Here is a 14,043-nt window from a genome sequence, read left to right as displayed (position 1 = left end):
GCTCCTATGGCATTGTTTGTGAGGTTTAATAAACATGCAAAATCTTAGTTGTGGGAAATATCTAAAACTTTCAGTTGAATAAATTAATATACTATAGACATTAACAGTAAGGTCTGGGAAATTATTTAGAAAAGTAAGCAGAGCTGATGGTATGATCACCTCTCCACAGGGTTAATTCGCACATCCATTGACACAGCCTGAGCTAGAGGGTAAACACAGCAGAAACGCAGATGGATGGTTTTCTCACGGCTGATTAAACTTCCATGAGTATCCACACTTCCCCGAATGGTGTTTTCATACATAAAATGTGATCCATTGCTCTAGACGGAGAAATGACAAAACAAAATTAGTTGACTGAAGTAACATAATTCAATCTGCATTGAGGATGTTATTACATTTGCAGTTTACCTTTAGAACTGTCCCACACAGGTGGTTATCATTGTCAAAGTGGAATATGAGTCGACCATCCTGGATTGTTCCATTGCAAGAATCATCTTTAAGATGGAGAGCATCGGAGTGGAAACCTGCTTCAAACAGCTGGCAGCGAGACACAGACATGGAGCCTGAACTACTGGCACAAGTGGTAGTCGAGTCTGTTCACCAGAGATAAAAATGTTTTCTGTCAGTGGCCAAAACTATTAATAACAAGGAAGAGTGACATGGTCTTGAGATGTTGGACAGCTCTACCAATCCATAAAGACTCCTTCAACACCTAATTCAACGCCATCATAAATTAAGTGAACTGAAAACAAATCAGTCTTTTGAGGTGTTGCTCTCACCGTAGCTTTCATTATTGGGTCTCTGATGGTGTTCATCACAGAAGCAGCCGTACACACCATCTTTCTGACCACACCACTCATGCTCTGCACAGTCCAGCTCTTCACAGGGGTCTGCCTCATCTAAAGAAACACCAAAAATTAATAATAAAAGATATTATAAAACCAAAAACATTTATGGAAAACATCCACAGACCCATTTCACTGCACATATATTAGATCAGTGTAAGCATACCACAGTGCAAAGCAGATCGCCAGTCAGGGAAGTTTAGGCCCAAAACAGAGCAGGTTCTCTCATAAGCTGAGACAGCAGAACACAGCATGCCATTGGCTGGAGTGTAGAGGCAGAGATCGTAAACACAGGAAGTGAAAAATGGCTGTGGGTTAGAGTGCAGGTGACAGGAACTGAATGGACCACTGGTGTTGGTAATGACTCTGCAGAGTTCAGTGTATTCTTCAATAAAGCGACAATCATTCAGTCCATCACCACTTCTCTCATCAGTAGATCCACATCTAGAAAAGTAGTTTCATATTTTTGATTGTAGACTTTATGTTTTCACAATTTATAGATTTGATTGAAAAAATGTCTGCATTTTTAAAAGGATTTTGTCATTTAACTGAAGGCAATGGGTGTTTCATCTTACCCTGCTTGGCTCGTTGGTGATTTCCAGCTGTTGCCAAAGTGATTGTCATTTTGTGTCAATGTGCCATTTGGTAACACTTTGTCATCAGTAGGATCACCATTGAAGTTTCCACACATCCCAGTGACTCTGTTCTGATAGTGTTGACCCATCCTGACCAATAAAGTACTCCGACCATCTAACTGGACTTTGAAGTCGTCAGCATCAAACACAATGTAGCTTCCCTGCCTCATAACCTGACCAAAGCTTCCTGCAAAGGTGGGAAGAGACTCCTCAGCTCCATTTACCTGGAATGACCATAGTTTACAGAATAGGACAAATCAGGACAGTTTTAGAAAGTTATATATTTTGAAAGTAAAATAAAGTTTACCTTTACTCTTATGTTGGGTCCAATCCTGACATGCACATTCTCTGATTGTTTTGAGAGGTATATATCAACTGATGTTACAAACGACACACGGTTGTTGCCGCGATGACTATTTGTGGCTACTACACTGAACTGGGTTTCATTGTTGTTGTTTTCCACACTCTCAGTGATTATGTAAGAACATGTGCCTTGGAAATTAGCCAGGGCTCCATCATAGGTGATGTAGTGTGGGTCCCCCATCACAGTGCAAGTAGCCATTGTATCATAACATCCCAGCTGGCCATTTCTGATGGTGCACTCTTGAGCAGGAGTGCAGGATGCAGGAGTACAGCGCAGATCATTGGGACCATAACATTCACATCTCTGGGAGCAACTGTCTGTCCAAAAAGACTCACCAGCCTGCAAAATTTAAAGCAAAATAACATCAAAAAATATCTGCTGTTTTTATTTACTTATTATTTTACATTGTAAATATATCAGATCTGAAATGTTCTTCTATCTGATCGCATGAGATGTTTGCAAAAAACTTTGTCATTCACAGTTGGAGTCAACTCTATTTGTCAGTTAGCCAAATATATTTTGAACCAGTGAACAAAGCAAATTTGCTTGCAGATTATTCCTGTAGTTAATCCTTTTTTAACCAAGTTTCACTCACACAGCATAAATCAAGTTTAAAAATTTTGGATCTTCATAACCAGCCAAAACAACACAACTCCGAAGTCCACCCAGCCCTTACTGCATGCTTGCTGACATTTGTGAAACAGAGAATGACAAACATAACTTTTCCATCAGATTGTTGTATCATAGAGGATATTTGTAGGCCACTGAAAAATTTACAGTGTGGAGATGAAACTTACAGTAAAATAAAAGCCATCAAACTGGCAGCCACAGCTCTCTACAGAAACACATCTTGTTCCACTCCTGACAAAGCCATCATCACAGAAACATCCCTCAGAGCAGACCTGCTCACAGGTAGCATCAGTGTTGCTGGCACAAGTGTGTCCACAGTCTGTTCCACACAGCTCATAATGACTGGTGGCTGGACAGTCAAGTTCTTAAAAATGAGAAGAAACAAATGGACAAAGACATGCATGCATGAGTCAAACATGTACAGACACAGTATATCCACTTTTAGATTAGATTTAACTAGAAACATGCATAATAATTCAAGGTAATAAATTAAATTATTTTAGTTGCAAACTGTCTCACTGCAAGTAGTGTTCTGTCTCCAAGGGTAGATTCGGACATTAGCAGACTGACAGGCACTGACGTATGATTCAAGAGCTCTGCACAGAAGATCGTGGCCTTGATTTCCCGACACACAGACATCAAACACGCAGTCACTGAAATACGGTGCTGGATCCACCTCTTCATGGCAGAAGCTGAAGGGGCCGTCGGCCGCCTGAATCACCTCACACTGAGCTCTAGCAGCTTGATCATCAGTGCACTGTGGACAGGAGGAGCCACAACCATCGCTGCAGGAGTAGTTGCCAGGCACCTTCCATGATGTCCCAAAAANTAGAAAGATATTTATCTTGAAAGTAAAATAAAGTTTACCTTTACTCTTATGTTGGGTCCAATCGTGACATGCACATTGTCAGACTGATTTGAGAGGTATATATCAACTGATGACACAAATGACACACGGTTGTTGCCACGGTGACTATTTGTGGCTACTACACTAAACTGGGTTTCATTGTTGTTGTTTCTCAGTCTCTTAGTGATAATATAAGAGCACGTGCCCTGGAAATGAGCCAAGGCTCCATCAAATGTGAAATAGTGTGGGTCCCCCATCACAGTGCAAGTAGACATTGCATCATAACATCCCAGCTGGCCATTTCTGATGGTGCACTCTTGAGCAGGAGTGCAGGATGCAGGAGTGCAGTGCAGGTCATTGAGACCCTGACATTCACATCTCTGGGAGCAACCGTCTGTCCAAAAAGACTCACCAACCTGTAGCACAGAACGAAAAAGTGACTTAGTGTGTGGTACACTAATGAGAAAAAGAGAAGCTCAGAGGAAAAAAAGGCATTGCTGCCTTGTTTTTGAAACTCCTACGATTTGCCGTTTTCTGTATGACTGAGAATCTATACAAACAAGAAAAGGAATACAGTAATAAAATGTTACAATTTTTAGTGCATGTTGTTCATATTTTTAGTTGGCATAATGTGTATTCCCTGTTAGATAAAAGGTTACTTCATTTCTCAGAACCAAAACTGTCAATGCTATTGCCTGATTCTCAGCTTTGCTTAATTATCAAAACAAACTCTTAAATAAATGCCTTTCAACAATTAACAGATTCTGTTTGGCAATAGAAAAATGCAAACAGAAAATTTATAGAATTTTGAAAAAATAAAAACACTTCATGTACAGTATGAGGTATTGAGGTAAATGTCGAACTATAAGATAATTGCTTAATCTTTTAAAATTATTGCAGTTTTGTTGTGGTCATCTTTTTAATTTTGTGTATGACTTTAGGTAATTGAGAAAAAATGACTTAAGAGTGGCTTACATTGTAGTAGAAGCCATCAAACTGGCAGCCACAACTCTCTACAGAAACACATCTCGTTCCACTCCTGACAAAGCCATCATCACAGAAACATCCCTCAGAGCAGACCTGCTCACAGGTAGCATCAGTGTTGTTGGTACAGGTGTGTCCACAGTCTGTTCCACACAGCTCATAATGACTGGTGGCTGGACAGTCGAGTCCTGAACGTGAGGAAACAAACAATGAAGTTAGAAACAAGTTCAGATACATACCAAAGAAATATTTTAGCAGATGTTTGCAAGAAACATGTTATTCTTTGTTTTTATTTGATTTTTAGATAACACAATGACTGCTTTACTCACTGCAGGTCATGTTCTGTCTCCAAGGGTAGATTTGGACATTAGCAGACTGACAGGCACTGACGTATGTTTCAAGAGCTCTGCACAGAAGATTGTGGCCTTGATTTCCCGACACACAGACATCAAACACGCAGTCACTGAAATACGGTGCTGGATCCACCTCTTCATGGCAGAAGCTGAAGGGGCCGTCGGCCGCCTGAATCACCTCACACTGAGCTCTAGCAGCTTGATCATCAGTGCACTGTGGACAGGAGGAGCCACAACCATCGCTGCAGGAGTAGTTGCCAGGCACCTTCCATGATGTCCCAAAAATATCTGGGGAGGTGACTGTTGTTCCACTTGGGGTGTGGAAGTCATCGTTTGGATTTCCATTGAAGTTTCCACAAAGTCCGCATGTTTTTCCTCTAAAGAAGATTCAAAGAACTTTATCTTTACACATCATTCATGACTTTGAGATTACAGTAAACAGTGACAAATGAGACATATAACACCATAAAAATTACTCAAAAATTTTAAAATTTTTTAAATCAGGGCCCAACTAAATAAATAAACCCAAATACTTCCATTGATTTATCTGTAAAACAATTATGTCCATTAAACACAAAGTCCAACGTGAATAAAATAATTTTTACATTTAAAACAGACAAATAAGGTCAGTTCTGAACAATCTCAACAGTTGCAAAGTGCTTAGGTTTTTTTTTTTAGTTATGCAAAACATAGGAAAAACCTGAGCTGTAATGAACAGTATTTACCTGTAGTTTGGTGGTACAGTGATCGACACTGTGCTGCTTCCATCGTATGTGACACTCAGGCCAAAACCAGTTCTGACAAATGTTTGAAATCCACTGACAGATATAGAAATGCTTCCATTTAAGACAATGGGCAAATTTCTTGTAATTCCATTTACCTATGAAGAAGCAAAATGTTTTGTTTTTTATGTGACAGATGCATTTTCTGGGACATAAAACTAAAAAAACTGATTTAATATGCTAATTGATAAACAGAGGGATTCAAAAGAGAGTTAATGAAAAAAAGATATTTAATAGTGAAGTAATATTTGTAAAATTATAAATCAATTATATTGAGGTGGTCATTTGTGACTGCAAACAAAAGTAACTCGCATAAATGAAAGCAATAGGAGGGTTAAGACATATTCAAAATTTCTCTGTTAGAAATGGAATAAACTCACCTCTACCAAACCATTGTTGTCTCTGGACATACGGACATGGTAGTCAAACACATGAACAAAAACCTCAGCTGTGATAGAAACTGGAAACCCAAACCATGGCTCATTTTTAGCTTCCACAGAAAAACTGTGAAGCTCATCAGTGTCATTACAGACTGTCGCCAGAACATAACGACAGGTTCCCTGGAAGTCAAAGGCTTTGCGATCAAAAGTAAGGTAGTGAGGATCTCCAGAGGCAGAGCAGGTGCCGTGAGGGTTGGGATGGCAGCCAAACTCACCCCCCACCACTCTACAAGACTCCTGGGGACCACAGGAGCTGGGGAAACACTGGACTGCACCAGTTGTGCCATTACACATGCACAGGTTCTGACATTCTTCTCCAACCAAGAACTGCTCACCATCTTGTCTATAGCGTCCTTGGTGATAGCACCCACAAGATGTTGGTGGCACACACTGGTTACCATTGAGGACAAAACCATTGTTACACTGACACCCGTCCTGACATTGGGTGTCACAGGTGAAGGGGAAAGACAGGCTGGGACACGTGGAAGGACAAGATGTTCCACAGAGCTCATAATGGCTGTTTGGAGGGCAGTTTAGTGCTACAGAAAAAAGAAAACAATAACAACAAATTAAAACAATACCAACAACAACAAGGTAAATTTAAAAATCACATAACATGTTAATTTCATAGACTGCTTTACCACATGTGGTAAAAGAACTTACCACATCCTGCTGCATTTCTCCACTGTCCCAGGGTAACACCATTTTGTTGACACATTAGTGCATAATCTCGTAGAACCTCACAAAGTGCTGAAGCTGGATTTGTAGAGGCCCGGAGGATATCTACACAAACATCCACCTGCTGCTCTGGGTCCACCGCAGCCCAGCATGGCGTAAACGGCCCATTCTCTGAGCTGAGAATGCCACAGAACTCACTGGAATTGTAATTGAGTCTAGAGTTATGGTTAATGGTCTCCTCACACTGAGCTGCCAGGGAACCATCTCGCCAACTGTCCCCAAACACCTGAGAACTATTGACCAGAATGCCACTGGGGGTGCGGAAGTCATCATGTGGGTGACCATTGTAGTTTCCACAAAGTCCACCTAAGGAACTACTGTAGACTGCAGGTACAGTGACACGCACAAAGTGGGGCCAGACAGTTTGCACAGTTAGACCAAAGGTTGTTCGAAGGATGACACTGTGAATGTTGCTGTGGTAGATGCGGATTTGGTTGGACCCAGAGCTGTAAGGCAGTCTGATCAGCTGACCATCAACCTGTAATACAATAAACAGCTATTGTCAAACTTTCTGAAAAACAGAGATTGTGTGTAAAACTTCAAAATACACTACTGAAACTTAAAAAAAAAACGTTTTACTAAATAAACTAGTAAACCACTACTCATTTTATCATGTTAATCCAAGTTAGATTTTGAAATACATTTTAGTAAATTACCTGAACTGTACTACTGCTTCCCATCTCAATGGTAACTAGACTTCCACCTGCCTCAATCTTCAGCAAACTGATAAAACCTTGCTGGCCTCTTGGGACCTTTTCTGCAGTCACCATAAAGTGAGGCTGATCATATAATCCCATGACTTTGGCCAGGGTCAAGCGACAGGCTCCAGGATACTGATATGTCAGTCCATCAAATGTTTGATATGACCCTGAGCCTCTTATCCAGCATGTTGCATAGCTGTTTGGTCTGCATCCTCTTTCTCCATCCTCAACTCTGCAGGTTTCATGTGGGCCACAACTATGAGGGCTGCAAGTCATGGAGCCAGAACGGCATCTGCATTGCCTCCCACAGTCCTCATCTAGTATTACAGTTTCTCCTGAACGGTAATACCGGCCCTCAAAGCTGCAGCCACACTCAGCTTGAAGGACACAAACTCCACCACTGAGGACATAGCCTGAGTTGCAGATGCAGCTCTCCTGATCAGGAAGAGGACAGTTATAGGTAGAATTGTGATTAACACAGGTGGCTGGACATCCTGTTCCTTGGGACTCAAAGTGGCTATTAGCTGGGCACGGGATTTCTAAAGAAAACAAGACATCATTGATAAGTACATGGCAATCCTTTTAAAAGAGATATATTTCAAATGATTTTTGAATGACTGACAGACATACCACAGAAGCCAAATCTTCGCCAGGGTTGTGGCTGGATACCATTTTGTTGACACTGGCTTGCGTACACATTTAGGGCTTGACAAAGAATGGGCTGATACCCTCCACCTACACATAGATCAAACACACAACTGTCCACAAAATTTTGAACGGGGAGTTGTTGGTGGCATGCAGCAAATGGTCCAGAAACGCTCTGGAGAATACCACAATGGTCATTGTTGTGGTATAATGTTCTATGAGCCTCGGTACAGGCAGAGCAGTCTTGACCTCCACACTCTGTCTCACAGTCAGGATCATCATCACCAGATGCTTGCCAGCTGTTGGCAAAAACCACATCAGAGCTCACAACCTCGCCTTCACGAGTTCTAAAGTCATCTCCAGGGTGATTGTTGAAGTTTCCACAGAGGCCACATGTTGCATTAAGGTAGGTGTAGGGCACACTGATCCGAACATATGAATATGTGTCATAAGACACCGTCAGGCCGAAGTCAGTGCTGACAATCACAGAGAAACCTGACTCATAAACTTGAATAGTGCCATTTCTCAGTGAGAATGGAGTTGCTGCAAAATTTCCATTAACCTGTAACAACATCAGCATACAAAAAGTTAAAACTATCAACAATAAAAAAAACAGTAAGTTTGAACTAGGTTTGTCCTGCTAACCTTAGCCTCTCCATGACGGTCTTTAACAAGCTCAATGGTTTCATTATAGACAAACACTTTAACAAGTCGCGTCCAGGAAACTCGAGTGCTGCCTCGGTGCTCATTCTTGCCCTCCACTCTGTAATAGGGTAAGCCATACTGACACTGCTCTGAAAGAACATAAGTGCATGTGCCCTGAAAGTGAAACACCTTGTTATCAAAGGTGTAGTAATGTGGATCTCCACTGATGGTGCAGGTACGTCTCTGCACTGTTTGGCAGGAGTACTGAAAGGAAGTTGGTCTGCAGATTTGGGAGAAGGAACAGGGCTCAATGGAGCATTGCAGTCCTGCTCTGGTGCAGGTGCACTTCTGTGTACAGGTGCTGTCAGTCCAGAAGGAGTCGTCAAGTTGAACAGGTTCACCTTTGAAGAAAATGAGAACAACAATACAAATTGATCAGAACTTGCAAACAGTGGCTTTATTAAAACCATATTACTTTTTAATTTATGTCCAAGTGCTGAGGTCCGTGCAAGAGCCCCATTAAAATGCAATCATTTCTTACTTCTATTCTTCTGACAATTTTGTTGTCTTTTTGGGTACCTGAATAAAATCAAAAATGTATGAATTTTGTCATGTATTAAGGGGATTTTTTATTTTAGTTATTTAGTCTTATATCTAAATTATTTAACATCACCATTTGGTGATATCTAGAGTAATGTAGATGAGGCCTAAACCTAGACAACATTTAAAAGGCTTGATTATGGTCCCCCAATACACATTTAAACATGTATATATTGCACAATATGTCATACCCTATACAATATACTGTCCTTGCTAAAGCTTCTCCAAAAACAGGAAGGGACTCTATCTCACATATACAACATCAAATTGGAATCAAATTTTACATGACTCATAAGAGTTCCCTACTAAACACACATAGATCAATTTCTTGTCAAAACCTATCTTTGCCATGAAACAGCAAATTAGTAAACCTCTCTGAGATTTTGTCTAATTGCACCCAATTTCTCATGCTTGATATGTGTCCTAGCTTAAATGCATTTTTATGTCATGAGTGAGGTTTGCTGGCAGTGCCACCTAACATTACTGGTAAGTGGGGTGTGACCATTTTGACAGGATGACGCTAACACCTCTCAACTGCAGCACAAAGTAGATGAACCATTCATCACTGCTTGCAACTTTATTTTTTTATTTAATCTTTCTATTATTTTAAAGTGATAAAGAGGATGAAGAGGATCATTAAATAGAAAAGTAGGAAAATAATTCTAAGACTGGCTCTATATTGCACTGCTACTTTCTATTAAGTAAAGATTGACACTAAGACATTGTCTGGGATAGTAGTTATTGAAATATTTTTATGGACTTATGATAACATCCACACATATATCTTTTTAAAGAACTGACTTAGTGACACCTTTGCTTTGGTCTTACCATTGAAAGTGCAGCCTCTTGGTCCATGATCAACACGGAAAGCCCAGCGACCAGGGACATTAACATTACTACTGAGGCTGAAAACTGAGTGGTTGCCAGTTGCATTACTAGAAAAGGATCCAGGGATGGTGAAGTGGTGAGTGGAATTAACTGTGTCATATCCAGCCTGAAAATTACACATCACACAGGTAGAATATTTCTATTTTTTATGACAAACATTGAAATTAGTACATTTTACTTTGACTGACAAAGAGCAATTAGAACATGTTTTTAATGTGAACTGCATCCATTTTGATGGCACTGACCTGTATAGACCTTGATGTGGGCGCTATGTCCCCATAATTCAACAGCACAAAGGAGTATTGGCCATTAGTAGTCAAGACTACCTGCACTGTTGTTCGCTGCAAGAAAAATAAACTTATTTTAGTAAATAAGTAAATACAATTATAGAAAACAAAAAACTAAACTGTATGGTTTTTATAATGCATATCAAACGTTTTTCCGCAAGTAAAACAAAATCACTTACTGTTCCAGTTGTTGGAAAATAAGCAACCTCATACCATGTTGCTATAAAGATCCAAACTGCGTTAAAGTTTAATCCTGGGAAGTATTCATTGATGTCCTGTGTCACTTGTTGGAGAAAATGGCCACTGGTGTACTGAGCATAGTAGACGTCACCATTGTCCCTGTTGTCTAAATCTGTCCAGAATGGGGCGATGATGTCTCTGGTTCCATACATTGGAAACAACTGAGGAACATAACTAGACCATGATGCCTCAAAGGTCAGGTGTCCATTGTGATTCACCTGGAAAACAACAATCTAGATTATACTAAAATCAAGGCTTACACAGGTATATTTTAACTTCTCACTTTTTTTTACTGTTTGTATTGTTTACTGTAATGTGTGACAATAATCAGATTAACAAAAGTAATATTTAATACAAATACAAAAAGTAGAACAACACTAAAAAGCATTCATCCATACATGCATTTTTCTGTTAATTTATAAGTTTCTGTTAGTGTATTTTTGGTGCTGAAATATAATTATTCACAGATGAAAAAAGTTATACTCATACATAAATCTGAGTTTTTGAGTCTCCAAAATAAACAAAGGGGCGTAGCAGCGAAATTGCAGGGGAACTTCCATCATCTGAGTGAGAGCTTGTATTTCCAGCAATTTGGTAGAGGGGTCCTTCAAAAACACACAAACATCATTTGATTAAAATAAATTTTATTTATTAATCATGACCCAATACATACATTATGCAAGATTTCAAATTATTAGGGTTGTTTAGAGCTCCCAAACTGACAATGTTGAAATTAAATGAAATTAAAGCAGAAGAAAATGTTAATGTGGCAACTGCTAAGTTATATGAATAACCAAAATTATATAAGTTGTTGCCACCTTTTAAATGGTTCTATTTAAGCCAGAATGCTTTTATTGCCAAATAGTTATACAACTTTGTACAGCTACAAGGATATGATATGTGCAGAAGAACAACTCCATGTGTTAGACTCTGGTTTTAACCAAATAATTCCCATTCCAACTAAGCACATACAGATGCTTGTTAAGGAGCTTTGCAGACAAAATTACAAGTCACTCAATGTTATTATTGGGCTTAAATTGTCGTAGTATTTACTTGTGTCACTTAAAATGTAAAATATAGTCTTGGAAATTCTTTATATTTCTAAAAAGACAGTAAGTTGTAGCTAACACCTCTTTAAGCCTATTTTCAATGGTGTCAGTCAATTATTAGAACTGTTTGTCTTGTGTTTGAATCAGTGGTAAAAGGTACTATCATCTGAAATAACATTGATGTTTGTGATACTGTTAGACATGACATAGAAACAAAATAAAACAAGGACAAATTTTAACTTACCTAAACCCTGAGGAATCACTGCACCTGTGAAAACACATAAAGTGAGATTTAAAAAGCAAAAAGAAAAATACAATGACTAATCTACTAGGTTACATTCAGACTACTGAAGAACAATATCAATTTTAGGTTTTTTTAGTCATTAGCATGTTCTATCACGGCCTTCTGTCATGTGAGTTGTTTTTTTCTGACTTATCACAGAAAAAGTTTAAGCAGAAAATTTCCACACAATAATGGCCAGGATCTGAACATTAGAGGGGTACAATTTTTTTTTTTTTTTTGCGGCACTTTACCGTAGAGTACATGCCACAGTAAATAGATAATATACAGTACTTTTTATGATACTATCATGATCTTTGGATTTTCTTTGTGTTTATTTTTGAAGGTTTCATTATTTATTGTTGTGTTTATAGTTTATTAGTTATGCCCTCTTTGTTGTTCTGTTCAGTTATTTTTCTGTTTTCTATTACTTAGTTTTTTCCTGTGTTTTTTTTTTAGGTCATTCAGCTCAACTCGACTTTATTTATATAGAACTTTTCAAATGCAGATCTAATGTAAAATGCTAAACAAAACAATCATGACAGCATAAAACAAATAAAGTACAAATAAAATATATGCAGATACATGAAAATCAATGCATAATAGTACGTGATGAAACATTAAAACAAGTAACATAGACTATTCAGTGAAACAGTTGGAGTGAATAAGAAAAGTGGTAACTAAAAATAAACTCTGTCAAATAAAAAAGATTTTATCTTGGTTTTGAAGGCAACAGGAGTTGTACAGGGTTAAGCAGGGTGGTGATTCTATAAGTGAGGAGTCTGAAAACATAAAAACCCTAACAAGTTTTTCATTGTTGTTTTAAAATTATGTGAAATCAGCTACAAGGGTTAAAATGTGTTGCATTTGTCAAATAAATACTGAAGATTAAAATACATGGAATTCAAAGGAAAGTCAGTGGGGGATTTTGCCCAAATCTTTCAAAACAACCCATTTTAAACATGTAAGTTTAACAACATTTATTTATTTAATTTATTATGGTTTAAACTGCCAGTTTTCTAAACCCATATCTTTGTCACATATTTGGAGTACTTTTATAAATTAAATTTGACTTGATTAACCTTACCTATAACTGACAGAAGCAGCAGAGGCAGAACTATTTTACTCGCCATCTTTCAAGGTCAAAAGTCAATTCTGCAAGGACAAAAGAAATAATTCAGAAATACAAATACATTTTGATCAAAATTATGTCAAAAAACCCACAGACACAATTTAATTTACCAAAAGTCATTTGTAAAATAAAACTTTACTTTCTGCAAATTGCTTTCCTATTCATTTTAAAAAAATGCATTTTTAATAAAAGCATCTTTAAAATATAGTTGAGAATCAGCTTCACTGTTAATAAAATCTGTTATTAAAATCTCAGTATTGTACATGTAAAAAAATGAACTATTCAAAATAAGTGAAGTGAAGTGAGAATTATTTATAGAGCACTTTTCAGCAACAAGGCGATTTAAAGCGCTTTACAACAGAAACAAAAACAGAATCCGTACGTAATGAAACACAAAAAAAGAAAAACACATCAATTATGTCTAATCTAAATGAATCATGTATAATCTAAATGGAATATAGGATAATCTAAATAAAATAAAAACATTATTATAGTATATTATAACATTATTGCACTGTATTTATTATAATTATATTTTCATTATAACATTATAATTATTATAATGGTAATTATATTATAAATGACATTATTTTTCAAAAACAACATACCTTCTCATCTGCACCCCTTGTCCGTCTGAAGGGATACTGCAGGACTTTAATGAAGTTTTATGCCATGGAGGGTGGCACAAGTTCAGGGTTTTTCCTGTAAGGTTTACTGTTAAAATGAAAACTTCCTCATGTGCCAGTGTTGTGGAAAGGATTTGGTCAGTGCTCACGTCACAGGTTTAAGGTTTCAGGTTAGACTAGCTTGGTCTTTTATATCTGATGTGTGTTTTTCTTTCTGTATTACAGGGAAAAAGAACACATATTTCTCCTTGTAACATCTCTGTTGCCCCTCCAGGTTTGTAATATTGTTTTCACAAATAATTCCATAGTTTGCTGCTCTAAATCAAATTTTG

The 14,043-nt window shown here is 38.0% G+C and overlaps 1 protein-coding gene across 1 annotated transcript in view; it reads right to left on the bottom strand.

Moving 5' to 3' along the window:
• Positions 1 to 13,819, bottom strand: part of LOC108248115 (alpha-tectorin) — a 34,404-nt gene extending 20,585 nt beyond the window's left edge. Inside the window, exons 1-21 of the mRNA XM_037980938.1 lie at positions 13,694 to 13,819; positions 13,041 to 13,108; positions 11,918 to 11,941; positions 11,114 to 11,229; positions 10,564 to 10,842; positions 10,343 to 10,438; positions 10,038 to 10,203; positions 8,610 to 9,010; positions 7,950 to 8,526; positions 7,275 to 7,858; positions 6,544 to 7,096; positions 5,821 to 6,419; positions 5,384 to 5,538; positions 4,635 to 5,035; positions 4,297 to 4,493; positions 3,342 to 3,737; positions 1,421 to 1,704; positions 1,012 to 1,289; positions 780 to 899; positions 409 to 593; positions 160 to 320 (exon numbers count right to left, since the gene is read on the bottom strand). Coding sequence (XP_037836866.1) covers positions 160 to 320; positions 409 to 593; positions 780 to 899; positions 1,012 to 1,289; positions 1,421 to 1,704; positions 3,342 to 3,737; positions 4,297 to 4,493; positions 4,635 to 5,035; positions 5,384 to 5,538; positions 5,821 to 6,419; positions 6,544 to 7,096; positions 7,275 to 7,858; positions 7,950 to 8,526; positions 8,610 to 9,010; positions 10,038 to 10,203; positions 10,343 to 10,438; positions 10,564 to 10,842; positions 11,114 to 11,229; positions 11,918 to 11,941; positions 13,041 to 13,086 — 5,618 coding nt within the window. The 5' untranslated portion in view covers positions 13,087 to 13,108; positions 13,694 to 13,819. The remainder of the gene's footprint in view (positions 1 to 159; positions 321 to 408; positions 594 to 779; positions 900 to 1,011; positions 1,290 to 1,420; positions 1,705 to 3,341; positions 3,738 to 4,296; positions 4,494 to 4,634; positions 5,036 to 5,383; positions 5,539 to 5,820; positions 6,420 to 6,543; positions 7,097 to 7,274; positions 7,859 to 7,949; positions 8,527 to 8,609; positions 9,011 to 10,037; positions 10,204 to 10,342; positions 10,439 to 10,563; positions 10,843 to 11,113; positions 11,230 to 11,917; positions 11,942 to 13,040; positions 13,109 to 13,693) is intronic.
• Positions 13,820 to 14,043: the final 224 nt, after the last annotated feature.

This window comes from Kryptolebias marmoratus, linkage group LG17 (assembly GCF_001649575.2).
Source record: "Kryptolebias marmoratus isolate JLee-2015 linkage group LG17, ASM164957v2, whole genome shotgun sequence".
NCBI lineage: Eukaryota > Metazoa > Chordata > Actinopteri > Cyprinodontiformes > Rivulidae > Kryptolebias > Kryptolebias marmoratus.
Note: the sequence above shows the minus strand (reverse complement) of the source record. Positions and strands in the feature narration are given on the sequence as shown.